Source organism: Pogonomyrmex barbatus, unplaced genomic scaffold (genome assembly GCF_055798465.1).
Source record: "Pogonomyrmex barbatus isolate J1 unplaced genomic scaffold, ASM5579846v1 scaffold18, whole genome shotgun sequence".
NCBI classification, from domain to species: domain Eukaryota; kingdom Metazoa; phylum Arthropoda; class Insecta; order Hymenoptera; family Formicidae; genus Pogonomyrmex; species Pogonomyrmex barbatus.
This window is the reverse complement of record NW_028297114.1, coordinates 6,001,455-6,022,957: the sequence shown is the minus strand read 5'-3', so window position 1 is coordinate 6,022,957 and position 21,503 is coordinate 6,001,455. Positions and strand designations below refer to the sequence as shown.

The 21,503-nt window shown below is 32.7% G+C and overlaps 4 protein-coding genes and 1 long non-coding RNA gene across 6 annotated transcripts; 2 read left to right on the top strand and 3 right to left on the bottom strand.

Annotated features, from left to right (window-relative positions):
- Nucleotides 1–203: 203 nt before the first annotated feature.
- LOC105431782 (WD repeat-containing protein 48) lies at nucleotides 204–7,363 on the top strand. The gene is made up of 12 exons (XM_011646213.2): nucleotides 204–813; nucleotides 1,174–1,390; nucleotides 1,520–1,732; nucleotides 1,810–2,105; nucleotides 2,173–2,358; nucleotides 2,439–2,756; nucleotides 2,847–2,949; nucleotides 3,147–3,312; nucleotides 3,371–3,562; nucleotides 3,639–3,885; nucleotides 3,968–4,087; nucleotides 4,174–7,363. Exons 1-11 carry the CDS (start codon nucleotides 766–768, stop codon nucleotides 4,028–4,030), a joined length of 2,049 nt encoding a protein of 682 aa, XP_011644515.1. The 5' UTR covers nucleotides 204–765; the 3' UTR covers nucleotides 4,031–4,087; nucleotides 4,174–7,363.
- LOC105431778 (haloacid dehalogenase-like hydrolase domain-containing protein 2) lies at nucleotides 6,267–8,772 on the bottom strand. Its single transcript, XM_011646208.3, has 4 exons — nucleotides 8,631–8,772; nucleotides 7,916–8,212; nucleotides 7,642–7,852; nucleotides 6,267–7,562 (listed from the first exon to the last, which is right to left on the bottom strand). The coding sequence occupies exons 1-4, from the start codon at nucleotides 8,723–8,725 to the stop codon at nucleotides 7,395–7,397; spliced, it is 771 nt and encodes a 256-aa protein (XP_011644510.2). The 5' UTR covers nucleotides 8,726–8,772; the 3' UTR covers nucleotides 6,267–7,394.
- On the top strand, nucleotides 8,720–11,767 carry LOC105431779 (uncharacterized). Of its 2 annotated transcripts, none has more exons than XM_089074787.1 (7): nucleotides 8,720–8,856; nucleotides 9,266–9,369; nucleotides 9,447–9,539; nucleotides 9,613–9,946; nucleotides 10,045–10,229; nucleotides 10,325–11,322; nucleotides 11,395–11,767. In XM_089074787.1, the coding sequence occupies exons 2-7, from the start codon at nucleotides 9,296–9,298 to the stop codon at nucleotides 11,676–11,678; spliced, it is 1,968 nt and encodes a 655-aa protein (XP_088930913.1). In that variant the 5' UTR covers nucleotides 8,720–8,856; nucleotides 9,266–9,295; the 3' UTR covers nucleotides 11,679–11,767. The 2 variants fall into 2 exon arrangements, with proteins under 2 accessions (XP_088930913.1, XP_011644511.2); XM_011646209.3 differs by lacking the exon at nucleotides 8,720–8,856 and adding an exon at nucleotides 8,901–9,042.
- Nucleotides 11,707–17,008, bottom strand: LOC105431834 (transmembrane protein 135). Its single transcript, XM_089074788.1, has 9 exons — nucleotides 16,338–17,008; nucleotides 14,066–14,196; nucleotides 13,785–13,911; nucleotides 13,572–13,726; nucleotides 13,226–13,478; nucleotides 12,973–13,140; nucleotides 12,720–12,860; nucleotides 12,487–12,653; nucleotides 11,707–12,416 (listed from the first exon to the last, which is right to left on the bottom strand). Exons 1-9 carry the CDS (start codon nucleotides 16,482–16,484, stop codon nucleotides 12,302–12,304), a joined length of 1,404 nt encoding a protein of 467 aa, XP_088930914.1. The 5' UTR covers nucleotides 16,485–17,008; the 3' UTR covers nucleotides 11,707–12,301.
- A 1,461-nt stretch (nucleotides 17,009–18,469) lies between these two features.
- On the bottom strand, nucleotides 18,470–20,244 carry LOC105431780 (uncharacterized). The gene is made up of 2 exons (XR_968338.2): nucleotides 19,986–20,244; nucleotides 18,470–19,911 (listed from the first exon to the last, which is right to left on the bottom strand). It is a non-coding gene; the product is annotated as an uncharacterized LOC105431780 (long non-coding RNA).
- Nucleotides 20,245–21,503: the final 1,259 nt, after the last annotated feature.

Here is a 21,503-nt window from a genome sequence, read left to right as displayed (position 1 = left end):
CACAGAATTGTTAGAATTTTGAACAATTAACCCATAATGTATTATATTTGTATTATATTTTCAGAGAGAGAACTTTATTCCAATTGACCAATCTTGGCCGTGGGGGTTTAAAGCAGCGACGTTATTAGGGATAACGTCCTGGCTGCGATTGGTCGATTCGCCTCCTGTCGGAATTACATTTTTTTTTTTCGTGTGCCGTCGTGCTCACGCGCGACGAATGGGAATCGGATGGTCGGTGCGATTGCTCGTTGCAGCCCCGTGATGTAACGCTGCGTGCGTACTGCTATGCCGAGGCATATTGATACCGGCGGCACGAGAATAGCAACAGCAGCAGTAGCGATCACTGCGAACGTGGTGTGCGCACAAGCGTCATGAAAAATATCGTCTGAAAACCACGATCGGCTGAAAGGAGCGATACAATTTCCCCCGGTGATGCACTGACACCTGTCTCGTATGCTGTATCGTCGATAATAATGTAATGACGACGACGACAAGGAGGACGATGTCACGCGACGATCGCCAACAGTGAAATCGGCGACGCAGACGACGACGACGACGACGACGACGACAGCGGTGATGACGCCGATGACGCCGCGAATGCAGAACAACGACCGTGCACAACGTGGAATTGTCGCAGCTTGAACTGTGCAGCGTACGCCGTCGTGCATTGCGCGTTGAATTCTTCAAACTTCACCGCATTTTTCTCCCCTTTATTTCGCGATCGGGATCGCCGTCGAGACGCCGGACGAAGCAGTCCCGGGCGCAATGGCAGCTCACAAAACGGGCGGGCAGAGTACCCGTAAAAAAGTACAGGTACAACATGTGATTCTATCATCGATGAACTCTAGATTTGCGCTGAACCGACCTGACGAGCATCATGCTTCGTGGAAGATCTCTGGCTCTTTTACGAAATTATTCTATAATTATGCATGTATGATGTGATACTCGTTTCTTATTCTAAGAATCATTATGGAATAGTTTTGATTTTTTGACATTGATTGACAGCGATAGCTGTTTCTGCCTTTTGAGATATTAAATGTAGTGATGTATAAAAATTGATATGAGATATATTTGCATCAACATTTGATTATATTTATTAAACATTGGTAGCATTTAGAAGTTATAAACGTTGAGAAGGAATTGCATTAATTTGCTATTAATTGTTTGATAAAGGTATCTATGGTTATAAGAGATGAGATAGAGAAGCAGCACAGGGCTGGTGTTAATTCCTTGCAGTATGATCCAGTTCTACATAGGCTATATTCTGCAGGCAGAGACAGTATCATAAGGATATGGAATTGCAGAAACATGAAAGAACCATATATTCAATCCATGGAACATCATACAGATTGGGTTAACGATATAGTCTTATGTTGTAATGGCAAAAATCGTAAGTACATATTTCTAAATCATATTTTTATTTATCTGACTTAATAAATCTTATAATATTATTATTAATAATATTTTATTGATATCTAATTTCTGCATCAACTTCAGTTAATTGTTATTAAATTTGTAGTTATATCAGCAAGTTCCGATACAACTGTCAAGGTATGGAATGCACATAAAGGTTTTTGCATGTCAACACTGCGTACGCACAAAGATTATGTCAAAGCATTAGCTTATGCTAAGGATAGAGAGCAAGTTGCTAGTGCGGGTTTAGACAAATCAATATTTCTGTGGGATGTTAATACATTGACTGCTCTTACTGCAAGTAACAATACAGTTACGAGTATGTAATCTATTTTTTAAATGCTACAAATATGCATCTCTTGTATGCAATTAAAATTTAAAAATATTGTATTGCAGCGTCGTCTCTGAGCGGAAATAGGGACTCTATATACAGCCTCGCCATGAATCAGATTGGCACGGTTATCGTAAGCGGCAGCACAGAAAAGGTGCTTCGAGTGTGGGATCCACGATTCTGTACTAAACTTATGAAACTTCGTGGTCATACGGACAATATTAAAGCATTAGTCCTAAACAGGGATGGTACACAGTGCTTGTCAGCGAGTTCCGATGGAACTATCAAATTGTGGTCACTTGGCCAACAGAGATGCGTGCAAACATTTAGAGTTCACAAAGAAGGTGTATGGGCTTTATTGGTAATTACACATTGCAATTATTTTAATCTAATTATTATGCAGGTTACATTAAAACGCGATGTTTTAGGCAACAGATAATTTTAGCCATGTAATATCTGGAGGTAGGGATAAAAGAGTAGTAATGACAGAATTAAGCTACACAGAAAGGTATACTGTTATCTGCGAGGAGAAAGCACCTATATTGAAAATGGCTATGACGCCAGATCAATCTAGTATTTGGGTTGCGACTAGCGAATCGACTATTAATAACTGGGTAAATAAATCTTACGCGATATAACAAATTTTCACAAAGAAAACGTAAATTGCAAAGGAGAATATTTTCTGTTATTTCAGCCAATAAGCCAAAAAGATTGGCAAGAGTTAGGAATAGGAGACTATTGCGATTCCGCGAGTAATGTGTCAGGCAACATTTTAAAGAACACCGAGCCTGCGCAAAAAATACTAGGCGGTCCTGCCATAAGACATTATCATATATTAAACGACAAAAGACACGTTTTGACAAAGGATACGGAAGAAAACGTTGCATTATATGATGTATTAAAGGCATGTAAAGTAGAAGATTTAGGCAGAGTTGATTTCGAGCAAGAATGTAAAACGAGAAACAAAATGGTGTACGTTCCAAACTGGTTTAACGTCGATCTCAAAACGGGGGTATGCATTTTATTGATTAATCTTGATTAATTTTATTGATAATATTTTCTAAAGGGTTAAATCAGTTCTAAATCTTCTTCATTATTCTAGATGTTAACTATACATTTAGGGCAAGATGAAAATGACTGTTTCTCCGCTTGGGTTTCCGCCAAAGAAACAGGTCTAGCGGAAAATGATGCTGTAGACCAGAAAGGTGATTAGTTACTTTATAATAATATTTATGACTTATATCATGAAGTTTGTTTTTTATTGCTATACTGAACTGCTTTAAAACTTTCTATCTCGTTTTTGCCAAGTATATATCTATTTCATTTTAACTACAATGAGCATACACTAGTTCAGTTACAAAAAACAGATTTATTCGGAATTTAATATTCTTGCTTTTTTTAGTGAATTATGGCAATCTTCTGCTGCAAGCATTACTTGAATACTGGTGGAGGCCGTTACATGCTGATGATGAAAATGAAGGTAATGGCAATGATGGAAACGGTCCTATACATACAAGAGGAGGAAATCCGTACTTCTCAGTACCTAGTCATACACCTGTCATTTTCAGGTATGCAAAGAATATTAAATGTTTTCTGATTAGATTATCATATTGTTTTACTTTTTAGTGAAGTGGGAGGTAGAACCATCTATCGACTATTAGTTCGAGACGCCGCAGGGGAAACCGAAGGAGTTTTACTGAACGAGACTGTACCGCCATGGGTAGTGAATATTGTCGTAGATAAGAATCTCCCGCAATTCATTAAAATACCTTTCTATCTTCTTCCACACGCTTCTTCGGGTGTAAAAAGTTTGAAAAAGTATGTGTCACATCTTTAAATATTTGAAATGCACAATGATACAATTAAATAAATCTTATGCATCGTTATCTTCAAGGGATCGACTGATAGCAAATGATTTTATACAAGTGCGTAAAGTAGCCGAACATGTTTACGACAAAGTGCTCGGTGCAGGAAGCGACTCGGGTTCGGTGGCTGGTGGTGGGAATACAGTCTCCAGTGGATCTCCGGCAGGCGACAGGACAAATACAGATTCCAACGCTGATAATTCTTCGCTGGCTGAGGAAAAAGTTGAACTTTTGTGTAATGATCAAATCTTGGATCCTTCGATGGATTTGAGAACAGTATGTATCGAGTTGAGTAAAGTTTTTACTCATAATCCTTGAGAAAATATTTGAAATTATTTTATATGTCTCTACTTCTTAGGTTAGACATTTCATCTGGAAAAGTTCAGCAGATTTGACACTTCATTATCGCCCTGTTAAATAGTTAGGATTATCTACATTGCATCGTGAACCTTTACAGTGTGCCTGGTTTTATACCATGGTAAAATATGCCATACACATATACTTTTATTCTTTTTTTTTTTTTTTTTTAGATTCCATTTAAAAACTTTAAGTTCTTAATTTCAGAATAGTGGAAGATACATGGGCTACTTTCAGAATATGGTACCTTGTGCCACTTTCTTTTTAGGAAATGATCACCTGGATTTAACGAATGTTTCATGTGACGTTGAAGCAGAAGAGAAAGAAAGTGAAGCGTATTTGGAATATTAGAACATAAGGCAGAGTTCATAAGGCAATAATGTGTGGAAGTATTAATGTAAATTGCTCACTTTTATACACTTGCATCCTGCGGCCAAATTCATACAATGGAGCATTATACTCTTGATTAATCTGCTTGAAAATATCATGCTTTTTGTACCTGGATATAGAATTTAAAGTGCTTGTTGTCAACCATATAGTCTTCCCACTTCAAAAGTATCGATAAGAGTGCATGGCACAAATGCAAGAAAGAAACAAAGGGATAGACCACATGGTCGAGAAAATTGTTGGTTTCGTTTGGTCTAATGGATCTAGGTGATCCTTACAAATGCTTCTCAAATTTCCTTTATTAATTTTATTTTAGCTCTATTTCATGATTAGTACATGAGATGTCTTCTTTTAGTATTATAATAAGAGTATTGAATATTTATTGAAAGTATAAGAAAAGTTATACAATGTGTTATGTTACATGCATGCAAAAAATATGTACTCCACACCTGCCTTGTTATATTAGAAAGCGAAAAAAGGATATGTGTGTATATGTATATACATGCGTATGCGCGCGTATACGTATGTGTGTGTGTGTGTGTGTGTGTGTGTGTGTGTGTGTGTGTGTATGTATATATATATATATATATATATATATATATATATATATATATATACATACATATATATACATACATACATACATACATATGTATGAAGGGACAAAGAGAGATATGTCAATTTACCATTAATCAAATTATATTTGAATAGCCAAATTAGAAGTTCAATATTTCCTATCGTTCACATAGGAAATAAGAGAATGTATTCATCTGCAGTGTAATAAGGTCAAATTCTGTCCTGATCAAACTATATATAATAGACTATAAATGTGTGGGATATATATATATATATATATACTTAACACCAAAAATTTTAATTTTATAAGATATATAAATACTATTGATAATATAATTGTCGAGAAGAATAAACAGTATTCAACAGAATTTGATCTTTGAAAAGATTTATAAATAAAAATAATGTAGTTGTTTTAAGTTAACATTCGATTTTTTCTAGATTATTATGTATATACAAACACGACTGTGAATATGTCCATTAATATAGTAGAACATATAAATAAAAATTTAACAGATCTTATTGTGTAAACAATTCGGAGTCAACAATATTTGCTATTATCATGAAGAGTTAAATTATCAGGAGAAAAATTACACTCTAGTTTTTAATAGCCTGCGAGATACAATATCTTTTGCGTTATTAAAGTTGTGGGAACAAACTTTTTTATAAATGTAAATATCATTTTGCCATTTTGATTAGATAATATAGGTAATTTTATCTATTATTTACCTTAGTTTGGTAATGCTAATTAATATGCTTTATATATATATATATATATATATATATACATTAAGAGTATATATATATATATATATATATATATACATTAGAGTTTATATATATATATATATATATATATACATTAAGAGTAGTTTGCTATCGTTTATTTTCTATTCAATTAAGTATTATTGTTAAGACGAGAGAAAGAAAGAGAGAGAGAGAAACGTTCTTGATTGAGTGAAAATATATGGATGCATGACTAGCAGAAGCTGTATCATCCTAGTTAAGAATGCCTTATTTGTTATCTTTACACTAATTGTTTCAAAAGAAATTGTGCAGTGAACTTATATTTTTTTAAATCATTACCAAATCAGAATAATTTTTCGAACCAAATGTAAATTAGATTAATAATGTGAAAATATAATTATTTTTTAAACATCTCGATATAATATAACGCAAAAAATGAAAATTGTAATTGCCTTGAATTTAAAATTGTTATTTTTATAATGACAATTTATGTTTTAGTGACTGTAATCAATATTTAGTTCATTGCATAGTTCTCCGAAATTGTATATTAATGTTCTCTATATAGATTTCTCGCATGTATCAAGATTGATCAGTTTTTATTTATTTTTTTTTTTTTTTTCAACATTCATTTAAGCCATGTTTGTTATCATAATGCGAGTAATCAAGATGTGCCTGATCATAGATCATAAGTTACAGAGGGCATTTCAATTATGGCTTGTATTGATATTCAACGGCCCATAATCACAAGGATCATCATTACATCATTACATTATTTTCTTTTTATGATACGTAAACAAAAAAAGTTGTATTATCATGTAAACTTTCATCATTATTTATTTCATAGCAAAATGTACATAATTTCGCTCCATATAAACTTAATTCTTTTATTCAAAACATGAAAAATTGTGCATAAAAAAGTATTAATGTTGAGAACATTACTAGTGTAAAATTAAAATATTTATTTTATCTTAACTTATACAAAAGAAAAAAATCCAAAGAAAAAAATAGCAAATTTTGGTGCCAAATTTTATACTGAAAATTAAACTTGCAGAACCACAATACCATTTCTGACAGAGGACATTTCCTTCTTGTGAACCTGTTTCCATTATTGAATGCAGGTTCTATGTAGTACTATGTATAAGACTATATGTAGTGAAAAATTAAATTTATAATTTTTAGAATACAATTAAGATTATAGATTAATATTGCGTCTATAAAAAATCGAATGCTTGTGTCAGAGAGAGAAAGAGAAAAACAGACAGAAAGGGGGAAATATTGCTTTATAAAATACATTTTACTGTCCCAACATGAAAAATTATTAAATTTTTCAATGTTAAAATGAAAAAGTCACATTTTCTACAGTTTTCTACGAGTGTACGTGATACAATATTTCTATCATCCTTGAATACTTTTGCATTTATCTGATTATCTTTGTAATACATTCCTATCGACATTCGGTCTCTATCGGATCTTACATTAATAAGCAAAATGACATATAAAGCCCCATATCAGGAAAGGATCGACATTAATTTCTATTTGTATTTATTATCTATTTTACAATAATAGAGCATCTCACACTCCAGACTATGTACACTATAAAATAATCAGTATTTATATGAAATATAATTTAATATAGAAAAGAAGTTGCATTGTGCAACGATATTTGAATAAAGAATTCTATTACTATTTATTCTTCGTAATTTCGTTTGAACCACAAATCTTTAAATAATCTCATCAAGAATACTTTCAACAGCGTCTACAAAAGAAGAGCATACTTTTGCCGGTCCTGGGATGATTGTGTTTTCATCTCCTGCTCTATATTTACCAGTTTGTACCAATATACCTTTGATTCCAACTGCCTGTGCACCAGCCACGTCATCTCTCACATCCTAATTACAAAAGAGGTCATGTTTGTAAGCACATAAAATATAATAATACATAAAAGAAGAAAAAATATTGGACTATTACATCCCCAATCATTATAGCTTGTGCTGGATCTATCTCTTCTAAAGCCGCTTTGAAAAATCCTACAGTTGGTTTACCGATAACCTCTGCTTTTACATTGCTAGAATATTCTAATCCTTTGACAAATGCTCCTGGCCCTAAAGATAGACCATCAGGTTGCTTATAATATCGTCCTTCATGAATAGCTATCAAAGAAGCACCATTCAGAAGCAATCTAAAATATTGCTCATATCATGTCACGCTTAAAGATAGAAAAAGAAAAAAGATAAAAAATTACCTAAATGCTTTGTTTAGCTCATCATAATTGAATTTGCTTGGTGCTAAACCAATCACCACTGCATCAGGTGTGTCTTCTGTTACTAGATCTTGAAAATCTTCCAGCGCTGCTGGGTCAATTAATAGCATTGGTTTCAATCGCCGGGAAATAATCAGTTTTCTTGCTGCAGCTAAAGAACTGAAAATCTCTTCTTTTTGCAAATTAAATCCAAGTCTTGTCAGACGCTCATATAAGCAATTACTTGATTCTTTGGTGGTGTTGGTGACAAATTTAATTGACAAATTTGCATTTCGTAGTCTGCAACGTGAAAATATAAATTTGTTATTATAAAAAGCATGGATTTACTTGAAAGCATTGAAAGCTAATTATAAAACTTTACTGTTCCATTAAATTCTAGTTTAATTAATTTATAAAATACTTTTACCGATTTACTATTGTCTTCGGAATATTTTACAAAGTTGTTTAGATAAAACTAATCTTGCAAATGAAAATCTGTCATTAAACAATAATAGATTATCAATTAAATCAAACTTTGTTGATTTGCTATACGTTAAATTATGTAAATTTTTATGTAACTTAAAATTAAATCGCGTCATTTTTTTACAAATTACATTGTGCGTCATGCGTGACTCCGTAATATGCATTTTTAATATTTGTAGTACGATTATACAATAAGGTAAATACTAAAAAAAAAAAGTAAACAATCTAAACTAACCTGTTTAACGCTTGCACAGCGCCCGGAATAACCGTGTTATCAATATGCAATGTTCCGCTAAGATCTATTAAAACAGTTGTAATTTGCCTCGCCATTATGAAGTAATTCGGCAATACATAATCTTATGTATTAATCGCCAATCACGGATTTAGGAATAGAAGAACAGAAGATAGAGGCAGAGAGAGATAGAGACCAGTCGTCAGTCCTCTTAGGACCTCTGAGTGAGGTGGACGTGTTCCATAACTGTGTGATTTTTTGAAACGGCGGTTACACTTTGCATTTGTTTTATCATTTCGATCGTCATTTATCTAGTTTGCTTCCGTCTTTGGCGCCAGTCAGAACGCTCACGGCTGGTGAATGTTAAGTTTACTCTCTTCAACATCAATTTATAAAATAAAATTGGACTTACTAGGTAAATTTAACATTTATAATATTTTACATTTATTTGTGTCCATTGTGAATTATGTTTAATCTTTATTTCGAGTTTTCATTTTCAAAATTTAATATTTTTATTCCTAATATTTCCTCCTTGTCTGCAGGATCTTATTTTCAATATTGTTGCATCAAATGATACGCATTTATCCAATATAACGTTTTAACTAGATTTATAATAAAATTTTGATTTTCTCCTTCAGAATCGAAATAACCTCACGTGTGAGGAGCACATGGCGCAGATAAAGGTGCCCATGGCGTTGCCTGGAACGCAAGACAATGTGAAGCGGGTACCATGGTTTTCTCCGTAAGTATCGTTCGACGAATGGAGCTTTTTTTATGAAGGAATAATTAAAATCGCATTAATCGATTTATTGTTTCAAGGATGGAGTGGCACGACGTATACAGGCAGATTTATTCTAACAACATGGAAGAACAGACAAAAGCCTATGAAAGGCTTCTAGCATGGAAAGCCAGGTGATGCAATATCACATTTGATTTGGCGAAACAATTTTTGCATTACATGTATATACATTATCATTATTTCTAGAATGCCAAAACTACCAGCAGGTGTAGATTGTACTTTGTCAATTCTGCAAGTATGCTTACGTGATCGGGAATGGACATCCAAGATTGACAGTGGCGAACTGCCAATGTATTGCGAGAACGACTTGAGTTTGATGTACTCAACCATAATAATGAGATTCTTAAATCACTTCTGTAACATAGGGCACACAAAACAGACATCCCTGTTCAAGATTGCTAATCAATTGAAAATTCCAGAGTGGATAGTCAGCTTGAGACATGAGGCTGCTCATGGACATGAATTACCTTCCATCGGAGTATTAAGAATAGCGATTAATATATTACTTCACTGGTTGCATGTATGTTAATCTTTATCATATAATCAGAACATATAATATAGATCATAAATATTACATTTGTATATTTTTACAAAATTTTTTTTAAACATCTTTTAAAGGATGAATATTGGGCACCTGAAGCACGCGCGATGGAGAAATGTTACATGAAAGAAACATATACTTTAGAAAAGGAAGAATTTGAAGAAACGCAAATCTTAGATATGATCGAACTTTGGACAGCTGTTAGTTTATATATCAATGCTGGTTTTAAATTAGTGTCAGATTTACCAGAAACGCAACTACGGTACATTCATTTTCATTGCAGATTAAACAAATTATTTTGCCAAGATTTTAATTTTAAGATTTTAACTGAATTAATTTATTGATGTCACTTTTTAGAGAAATATTGCAAGATCTACGAGATATGTTGTCTCAGTATAAAAGTAAGACTTCGGACAGTGAGGAGAACGAATATATATCCATTTATAAAAAAACTATAAAAATTGAGAAACAATACAGTTTGCAGACTGCACGGATTTTACTTTTATCTAAGATATCAGTGGATTTGTCTGAAGATGAATCTTCGAGTACAACACGCAAAAAATGCGATGTAATTTGTAACGCATTATGTAACAATAAGGTTTTTCTATCAACTTTAGATGTCTTGCAAATTTTTCGGCAGAAAGGAAAAAAGAATATTAATATGAGAAAGAAAATTTTGCCTCTCAGAATGCTTCAATTTTGGAAAGATATCATCTTTTTACTGCATAGAGAGAATATGTTAGAAGCATTACTGTTTAAGTTGCTCAATATCGTGAATCAAGAATATGAAAGTAAAGAAAGAAGAAATCTTGCTGCCTTATGGATAAGTTCCATTTTCTATAGTTTTGTTCAATTGAATCTCGCTCAAGATATTTCTCATTCTATAGAGTACGAATCACAGATGTCGAGCATGAAATTAACTACAAAAACTTTAAATCAGCATCTCAAGGAGCATATACATTCTAATCATCCATATTTGCGGAAAGTTTTATGGTTAGATATATCGAGTATCATACCACATTTTGTTTTTGACATAAACTTCTTATCAAGACTTTTATTAAATGTGAACGAATTTTCTGCAAGATTGATACAACCGCTTTTGAAATTGGTTACACCAAAAATAAATGTGCAAACGAAAAAAAAATTATTAAATTTACTTGAAATTTACATATTCCAAGAAAACGATAATAATAAGAACAATGATGATAATGACCTTTGCGATAAAGTATTTAGTGTGGAAGATTTTGATCCAATAGAACATGGAATACAGATACATAAAATGGAATGTGCAATTGAACAAAAACCTATGTTAGCAGACCAAACAATCCGTAATCCACATTGGAAATTTGCACATGGTATATTTTTACAATTTTTTTCAATATATTATAATTGAAAGACCAATGATATATATTTTATCTAATTTCTAGGTAATTACCAATGGATTGAATGTCCTATTGGATTATTGCCGTGGCAGATAAACTCATTGAAATATTTAGAACCACTTGAAGTGAAGCCATCGAGAAGTCCGATTTCAGTTTTGGATTCTCAAATAGTCGCTGGCATGGTAAATCGTAAAAACTTGAAAATGTGTAGTCGTATCAAGTGGGACAATATATTGCGAAAGAAAAAGAGAATACAAAAAAAACGTAACAAGGATATCGCAGACATCATAATGAATAGAGCATTAGAGATAACTAAAAATCAGACATAATGCAAATATAGTAATAAAATGTTACATATTATTTTTCTTTTAATAAATAAGTTATATATATTTAATAAAATCCATTACATGTGTCTATCCGTTCGAAACGTAATTTATATTATATCAGCAGCGAATATAAAGTCCATATATTAAACATAGAAAAAAATCATGATGTATACATCGCAGAGAAAGTATGAAAATATCTCACTAATTTATTTGAACATATTTACGGATAAACGTATTGCATAACCATATCCATACTTAAATAATATTTATCTATTTCCCTGACATATAATTATCACACCGTAACAATCAAATATATTAAGTTACACAAGTTCTATATATATGTTCTATCTATGTATAAAAGTATTAAGTTCTTTTAGTATCACAACATATCCAAGCACCATCGCTTTCGAATTAGGTTGAAGAAAAGAAAGAAAATTGAAAAACACCGATAATTCGCTACGCTAAGATGTGCATTTTGTTGCTTCCCTTCATTACATATCGTATAGAATTTAATTTATACAATTCATGTAAACGCACATTTTGTCTTTGGTTTTAAAACATTACGCTCTTATGAAGAGAATAAAAAGACATTAAGGTACGTATTGTCGCTTTTACTTGTAGACATTTCAAAAAGAAAAACTAAGCTGATCTGTGGTTTTCGTTTTTCTGAGCACTTCTTGCAAATTTTTGTTGCTTTCTAGACCGAATGTATTCAAGGGTAATCGAGACATTACTGCTATTCTGGAATTCACACATATAAAGTCAGAACAAAATATATTCTTTAATTTGTTTTGCTGGATTCATTGCTTACCTTCCACCGGACATATTGTAAAGGAATCTCCAATAGGATGGTCTTAGATTTTGCGGTTCTAGTATAGCCGCATGAAAGAGAAGTGCCGTGCTAAAGCAATACAATAAAATTGCAAACCACTTTATTTCAGGTATTTTCTTCTTTTCTACTGCGTCATTCCATAATAGCTAAAACGAGGCCAGCAATGTTATATCATAATTGACTCTGAATATTGAGAATATTAAAAAATATACCTGTAACATTTTCCACATGAAGTACAAAGCTACAGTAGTATTGGGATATGCCGTAAACGTTATGCTCGCAATAAGTCCAGCAGGAATGGCGTAAATATGTGCATCTTTATGAAGAATTCTTCTTAACATGCATGACACTAGCTGTATACGAAGAGAGAAAAAAATGTTGAAACTTATTTACTCACACAAATGATATTCCATAATTCCATATTTTCATTAATTTTACAATATTTAGCAAATATAAGATTATTACTCTGTAAAGACCGCCAAAACCTCCAAGAAACATAGCCAGATTTATATTTTCCCTTTGAAAGATGGTAGTTTTTAGTAACCTTGGTTTCTGAAGTAATCTTTTAAATTGGAAGATTAATTTTAATGCTATTTGTCCACAGACACCATAACTGAAGATTTTTGCGCTATCCTTTAGAGTGGAAAAGAAAAAGGTCATGTTGAAAAACAAAATATTTTTCTAGAACATTTCTATCTCTTTATCGTGTTAGTCTTACCGCTAAAATGTAATGTGCGCAACTGTAAGGATGCGGACACGAGGCATCCTTACTTTGTGCTTTTAAGCTATTAATGATATATTTGTATGCTTCAAAAGACTTCCATAGAATATTAAATTTATGTTTTGCGGAGTTTCTACGTATATTATTTCTGTCATTTTTTGTGCTACTAATCGTGGCGCCTCGTGACGTTTCAGAATGAGGGTTTTTTCCCGTCAGATATTCAGTTTCTTCATATCGTCCAATAATTAGCCTGTATTTTTGTAAATTTATACATTAAATTCGTGTATATATATATATATATATATATATAATACAGAGAAATCAAGCACATAAATTCAAATACCTAAATATCTTATATATCTGATCCTGCTTGTTTGCTTTCGATCGAAAGAAGTACAGTAACACAGTTACGCTTACGGCAAAGATGTAGACTTCTCCTCTCGGAATGGGCGAAAAGTACCCACGCCATACGCCCATTCTGAACAACGTTTCCGTCGCCTGGAAGAAAACCATAATGATGTATATCAGCAATTCGATTTTTGCAACATTTACTTACAATGTTCGATACGTAGAGACACAATAACGTTCGTCTAGAGGCTCTTTCTATCACAATAGCAGATAGGCTAGATAAAAAGGACGGAAGAAACGAGACAGTCGGCATATAAAAACGTCCAAATATTCGCCTGAAACACGATTTTCACATAGATATCTTCTACGCATATCATAGCGGTATTAATATTCATGCTGATCAATACACAGTTCTTGAAAGAGGCATAAAATTTTTAAATCAAGTTTCTCCGGAAATTCTAACGTAGCTATATACTTAACACTTCTTGCCTTAACAAACAGATAAACAACGAGTAAGAAAAACCACTCCATGAAAGGAATGCTGTGGATTGGAGAATACCCAATACAGTTTTCTTGACGTCTTCCTTCGTTGGTACTTTTCTTCTCATTAAAAATGCAATCTGAAATAAGAGGGATGGAAATCATTACTGGCATTAAAAATTTTTATGAATATTAAGTTTATTAGCGTTTATTCTTATTCATCATCATTATTGTTTATAAATATTCGATTCATCTGAATTATGTTATGTTTATGTGTTTCTTTTTTCATTACCTTGTCTTTTCGTTTGCTTTTTATTTAACAACAAAACTACAAAAATTAATTTACAAAAATCACAATTAAGAGTTAGTTTCACGCGAATAATAACGTGTCATTAATTTATATTTATTCGCATGTATATAATGAATCTTGAAAATGAATAATTACACAGAATTGCAACATTATATCGTAAATTATAAAAGCAATGTCCGATTACAGTGTAAAAGTTCAACAGTCAATTGATAATAGAACAAAAGCGAATAACATCGCATTAATATTCCAAAATCATTTTTATATCCATATTTTATATATTATTCTTTGCTCGTTTACGTGATGTATAATTTATAATTTGTACTACTTAAGTATATTATAAATACGATGACATTGAAACATATATGAAACGATTGTGTAGTGTGTCAATAGACCTATTCTTTTTAACTTCTTGCACACACGATTTATTCTTCCTCTTTTTTTCACGTTGAAAAAAAAAAAAGAGAAAAGATGAATCATGCAAGAAGTTCAAAAAGAATAGATACGATTGCGAAATAAGTTCCGATCAAAGTTTTAATATGAGTTTCTTTATCATACTACATTAATATTATTATTATTATGCAAAAAACTTCGGAATTACATTCATATATGATTTTATATTCCGAGTATAATCGAATTTTAAAAATACTCAGTTACATATTCATATGTATTAATATGTATTAATATATTCAATATTCATATGTATTAATAAAATATTTCTATACAGACTTAATTTATGTTCTTTGATGATTTTTTTTTTAAGTTTTTATGTAAACATGATGAATGAAAAAAAATAATAAATAATGTAATTAAAGCGATAAAGAAGCAAATATATATCAATCTCAAGCCATAACATTTAGTGAATTCTCGATTCTCGAATTCGCGAATGAAAAATTAAAGATGAAATGTGAAAGTAACACTTTGAGTATTTAAAATAAATTTAATCAAACTAATTTAATAGATAATTAATTCAGTCAACGATAAAGCAAATTACAATTTATCATTCTAATCTAATTTGTTTTTCTATTATCTATTAATTCTAATTAAAGTTCTTTTCATATTAATAGTATAATCGTTTTCTAACAATTAATTGTTAGAAATAGAACTTCATCGAGCTTACAGTTAGCATTCTTTTTTTTCTTGTTTTTTTTTTAACTTTAAATTTAAATTAAAACTAAACTTCTCACGTATAAGCAAGAATATTATAATCTTCATATAAAAAATTTTCAGCCTTGTGTGAGCAGTAAGTAATACTTGCCTCAATTTAATCAAAACAGAAAAATTAAAAAAAAAAAAAAAACTATAATATTCTCTTCTTATATATTTGTCCTGATCGAAGACAAAATTTTTTGTCTCTCCGTAGGATTTAGAAAAAGATGAAGGTTTTGATAGAAATGGACAGTGAATGCTCGTCGAAGCTCGGGGCAATTGTCGCGCTTGACATTTCGCATATTCGTCAAAAATTCGTCGGGACATATGTACGGACGAGAACGCGTAGGACACACGACGCAGTGCGGTTGCACTCACTCAGCTGCCGCGTGCATTAGGGCACGGTACATCCGCACTCAACGTGTACCGAACGAACCCGCCATCGCGGGTCATTCGTACGCTGAGTGCAACTGTACTCCGTTGAAGCGTCAATGCACCTGTTTTGAAAGACGCGCGGTCGTTTGTTCCCCGCTCCGAAGGGAGCGATATCAAAGTGCACGAAAAACGCATCCCAGAATCCGCGTACACTCGTCTCTCGAATAATTCGACCAAGGCTCGCGTTTTGAAAGGCGCGTTCTATTAAGACGCTATCGCGTCTTAGTCTCTTAATTTACATCTAATAAGTAATAAAGATGGAATTATGAGCTATAACAGCGCGCTCCGCGAACGCAGTCAAAGTCTAATTATCTTGATGAGGAAGAAAGAAAAAGGAAGAAAACAGAAAGGAAATAAAAAAGAAAGAGTGCGTGATCGCGTCGCACGTACGATGTAAACAGTCGTGTATATCCTGAAGGATTCCTGGAGGGAGTGCAAACCGAGACCAGTGGTCGCGCTGACGCACGAGTTCGTCCATGGATGAGCGTAATCCTGGCAAGGCACATCAATGGAAAACTTGCTGAGTCGCGCGGGCATTTTCACTGTGATCGATGACTATCGCGGATGACGATGATAACGTTAGCGAAGTATAACACGCCGCGTGATGTCACACAATTATTGGCGGCGCCGCGATGAAACGCATTTAAGAGAGAGAAGTACTCTTTCCCTCTCTCTCTCTTTCTCTCTATCTCGCTCTTTCTTTCCCTGTGTCCGTCGCGTCAACTCGGCTTGGAAAATCGAACGACAGTCAATGGAACGGCATCGTTGCCGTATCGACGTGGCCTCGTCTCTCGGAGGTTCGACCCGGACACCAAAGGCTCCGGATCGTCGACTCGCTCTCGAGAAAACAGATAGGGTAAGGGAGAAAAAGAGAAAAGGAAAATAGGAGAAAGGGAGGGAGAGCGCTTTCACGAATACGCCAGGATTCCGGTCTCGGTCGGCCTCGGACCTCGCGATGGACGAAACGCACCACGAGGTTACGCGAGATCGATCGCGAGCGAGCACCCGCCTCTGTGTCAACTCGCTGAGCGACCGTCGACGACTGACGGTAATAGCGCCGTGAGGCGTGAGCGTCGCGAGCAACGCGCTCGCTCAGTTGCATGCACGTGATATGCAATGTGAATTCATACAATCTTCCCAGCTCCTCTCTCTCTCTCTCTCTCTCTCTCTCTCTTCGCATTTCCTCTCCCCCCCTCTCTCCATCTTTTTTCCTTCCTCCTCTCTCAGCGTTTTAGAGCAGTCTGAGAGAATCAAACTGTTTAAAGGAATAGAGGGAATGAAGTGAAGGAGGGGAATGAGTATATTTTGAATATTATGAATATATAGTAATAGAGGATACTGATAATCGAAATAGCGAAAGATAATAAAAATCAATTAAATAATCTTTCTTCTGATTCTCAGATCTCGTTTAATCTCGTTTTATATGTAGACATAACAAATGTGTAATTAAGAACAGTAATTTGTGTAATTTTCTTCTAGGAACGAAAGCACAAAAAAATCTTATAACAATTTTATATGACTTGACAAATTGTGCGATTATATAACTATCATTCGATCCATACGTAATCGTTCTATAATTTATAAAAAACTTCATACTTTTTCTCTCTCTCTCTTTCTCTGTCGAATCAGAAAGGAAAGAAAAATATTACATCAATATTACATCATTGATCGTGATCGATGTGTACTCTCTAAAGATAAATAGAGATAGAGATGCTTGAGAAAACAATTTTTTTTATTTCATATAAAAATTTCATAATTGTTTACGCGGTTTTTCTTATTAATAATTGTTAATTTTATAATTATTAAATTATAATAAATTTTTAATTTTTATGTTACCAGAATGAAATGACGTAAAATAAATATATACTTAAAATGACGTAAAATGACGTAACATAAATATACTTGATAATTTTTATGCCATTCAAAATGCATGTATATCGGCTATATCTTTTCACAATTTAACATAAAGATCAAAGTTGTACGTTGCATTACAAAATATTTTTCTTTAATCTTTGAATATTGTTTCCTCGTTTCCTTTTTACACATGTCTCTGTATTCATTTTATGCATATCATTGTTTTCTTATCAATTTATAAATTTTGTACAATAGTTATTAACATTTTTATCACTTTTATCAATTCATTTTACCGCGATAGAAGAAACGAGAGGAAGTAGGAAAGTTGGCTAAAGTTGTCCGCAAATAAAAAAGCGAACTCAACAAAATAGTTAAATACTCTATATTGTTACGCTATTTTTTGTGTAGTTTTAGTTAAAGTGTATAGTTGAAATGGTTTCTCTCTTCTTAGTGATATTCTAGTTCGTATTCTCTTATTTATCAAATTAATATGCAATTGTTACAAAATTGAGATATTATCATTTCTAAACTAAAACTTTATCAGTTAAAATTTATGATATCTTTTAGTCAAAACTTATAACATTATCTTGACATTATGATAATCACATGTTACTTGGGTAATACATACATCTTGAAAAACACACATCGAACAAATTATGCAAAGAAAATTCGTTAGAAATCCAAAAGAATGATCTCTTTTTCTTTTTGTTTCTCACAATAATACAATTATAATTTTATACAATTTTTTTATTAGACATATTTGATCTTGTATTCCAACACGAATTATAGATAACGAATCGTTTAAAATAGACATTTTGATGATATTTGATTCGATAAAGTACATTTCATTGTCATTAACAAAGCGACAGAGATACGAGCATTTCATGTATATATGTATTTATTCAATGACGCTCAAAAAATTATCGTAATTACAATCTAGCGACATGTATTATTAATTTTTATCAGATAAATTTTCATACGAGTTATGTAATATGCAAACAAGCGTTGATGTGACTTTTGATGACTCCTATCTCTAAAATTCTCGAACACGAAACAGTAGAACTCTTCAAACTATGAGAAAGCTGCAACAGCGATGGTTATATTCGAAATTACGAAATGCGATTCACGTTTAATGAGATAAGCAATCAATCGTAGGATATGACACGCAATAGATAACGCGCCAATAAGCAAACGTGGGAAACGTTTTCTATACTTGCGCAAACGATAAACCGGAGACAACCACAGGTCTAAAAACAGATTTTGCGAAATGTAAATTTACTTTTTAATTATATCGGCGGAATTGTATTGGCAGAGCGCAAACATATAGCCTTAAGCAGTACAAACTTTGCAACTACATTACAGCAACATTGCTGCAATGTTACGATATTATATAACACGCAAGATCGCTGACGAAATGCAACGGCAATTTGACAGAAGTGGCAATTTAACAAAAGTGCCGAGTAGAATTTGCCGTTTCGTAACCATTTAAATGGAACATTATTTAAATGGATACGAAACGACAGACCCCTGCATATTTCTGATAATTCGGTGTCAAATTGTTTCAGCTGTCTGTTGATAAAATATCATGAGTTCCATGAGGATGTAGTCGCTCTATCGCAATATTTGATTGGAATTTACCAACACATTTTTGGTTAGCGTAGCCGAAAGACCATTGCTCTCGTACGTGGAGATGTTGATCGTGGTAAATTTTAAAAAGAAAGAAGAGACAAACAGTACGACATTTTATCTTTGAAAATTTGGAATTTCAATTTTTGATTAAAGATATTCTGCGTTTGAGAAATAAAAAATACCTGAGCGAGCAAACAAAGAAAAGGAATTTTTTGTATCTTTCATAAATCATTCTTTTTGTTAAAATTAATGGGCTATTCTCATGCGATCGTAAATTATGCACATAACTCATACTTTATTATTGTTGATGTTATTATTGTTGTTGAGCTAATATTTAATGGATATTAAAAAGGAAGTTAATGATTGAACTCTTAGTCAAATGTTTTGCATCTCGGCGCTGCGTTTTTCTCCGTTTCGCTTTGAATGTTTCGCATTGTTTGCTAAGATCTCAAGCAGCTTCATCTTGGAATTATCTGGAATTCTAGAGTGAGAAACAATTAAGGGAAGTCGACGCTAACGGAAAAGTGTTCGCGCTAGCGTGAGAGGAGAACTTACGCGCATTTCACAATTCTTCAACTCCCAGAATTTTATATAACCCATCATTACATACGGACTTTGAACGAAATGAACGTTTAGAGGTCTTATAGTCGGACTTTTCATGAATCAAAACCACTTTTAGTAATTTTCCAATATTTGACAGATTCAATATCAACGATTTTTTTTTAAAGCCTCAAAAAGGTGAGTGTCCATCGAATTATGATTACGATTATACAGAGAATCTAAAAATACAATCGTCACTGGGTACAATGTACATTAGATCTTGAATGAGGTGAAGTTCACATCGTGCATTTTCTCCTACGACAAACTTCCGACGGTACTTTTCGCGCCATCTGTATGATCCGCGCACTTTCGAATCGGCAAAATATTGTCGGTGATATCGAGAAACGTAGATAACGCATAGATAGAAAAACGCTTCAGAATAATAAAGAAAAGATATTTTACAAGCTATCAGTTATTACTGCATTAAAAATTTATCGTCAATATTGAAAATGCGTAATTTGTCTATATTAATATATTAGATTTGATTCCTGCTTCTGCATTAGGCTGTACTTAAAACTTTCTATCTCGTTTTCGTCAAACTTTAAATATATATTTATTTCATTTTAGGTACTAGTTCAGCTACAAAAGAAGAGACCAATTATTTCATCATCATTTCATTAGGAAATGAATGAGAAATCTCTTAATGATGCGCCTTTTATTCTAATATGGTTTTTTATTTATGAGAAATATAACATATTCGCCATATTATCAGCAGTACCGATTGGAAGTGAACAACAACAATTTTATGTCGCATCGAAATGCGAGAGATAAAGCGATTATACATTATCTTCAATAATTAATAGCTCATGCATAAAAGAATAAAACTAGGAAGCATAATAATGAATGAAGAATTATGTAAATTTTGAGAATAAAATTAACATCTGAAAATTGTAACTACTATACAATGTCACGTCTGAACTCGTGAATTTCAGGCAATTTTAGTTAATTTTAAATCCTTTTCATTTGAAAATTATTGTAGAGTCTCGACATTTTGATCAAAGTCAAATTTTCGTCTCTCAGGAAGCCAATGAGCATCACGAGTATCTGAGACACTCTATCATATTTTCTGCGACTTTGCGACCAAAATACTGTCCACTTTAAACGTAAGGCGGATTGCAAATAATTCATAGCCCACATATGAATACTAGAATTATTAAGAAATATAATAGCGGAAAATTATAGACAGAGGGATGAAGGATAATTGAAGAATGCACATCCAAATTCAAACTTTTCTAAATTAAATTAATGATTTGCTTTTCTTTTTTCGGTTGAATTACGCGAGCGACGCAGTGAGGAGGAATCCCACTTTATTAGAGTTCTGATTGGATACATTGATAACAGGTAGTTTTATATAAACAAAGATAGGTTCGATAGACGTCCTAAAACATATATATAAAGACGGCCAAATTGGACATGTGCAGTAATAAAAGAACGGAGACCACGCTTATTACAACCTGCATCGATTACAATCGA

Coding starts and splice junctions, on each gene's coding strand:
- LOC105431834 (XM_089074788.1), bottom strand. CDS start 16,484: ATGCCCGCGCGACTCAGCAAGTTTTCCATTGATGTGCCTTGCCAGGAT. Junction 14,197..16,337: donor TATACACGACTGTTTACATC/GTACGTGCGACG, acceptor CTCTTATTTCAG/ATTGCATTTTTAATGAGAAG. Junction 13,479..13,571: donor CAGATATATAAGATATTTAG/GTATTTGAATTT, acceptor ACAAAAATACAG/GCTAATTATTGGACGATATG.
- LOC105431778 (XM_011646208.3), bottom strand. CDS start 8,725: ATGGCGAGGCAAATTACAACTGTTTTAATAGATCTTAGCGGAACATTG. Junction 8,213..8,630: donor GCTGTGCAAGCGTTAAACAG/GTTAGTTTAGAT, acceptor TTCACGTTGCAG/ACTACGAAATGCAAATTTGT. Junction 7,563..7,641: donor AAGCTATAATGATTGGGGAT/GTAATAGTCCAA, acceptor TTTTGTAATTAG/GATGTGAGAGATGACGTGGC.
- LOC105431779 (XM_089074787.1), top strand. CDS start 9,296: ATGGCGCAGATAAAGGTGCCCATGGCGTTGCCTGGAACGCAAGACAAT. Junction 9,540..9,612: donor CTTCTAGCATGGAAAGCCAG/GTGATGCAATAT, acceptor CATTATTTCTAG/AATGCCAAAACTACCAGCAG. Junction 11,323..11,394: donor ACATTGGAAATTTGCACATG/GTATATTTTTAC, acceptor TCTAATTTCTAG/GTAATTACCAATGGATTGAA.
- LOC105431782 (XM_011646213.2), top strand. CDS start 766: ATGGCAGCTCACAAAACGGGCGGGCAGAGTACCCGTAAAAAAGTACAG. Junction 1,391..1,519: donor ATGTTGTAATGGCAAAAATC/GTAAGTACATAT, acceptor TTAAATTTGTAG/TTATATCAGCAAGTTCCGAT. Junction 3,563..3,638: donor GGTGTAAAAAGTTTGAAAAA/GTATGTGTCACA, acceptor GTTATCTTCAAG/GGATCGACTGATAGCAAATG.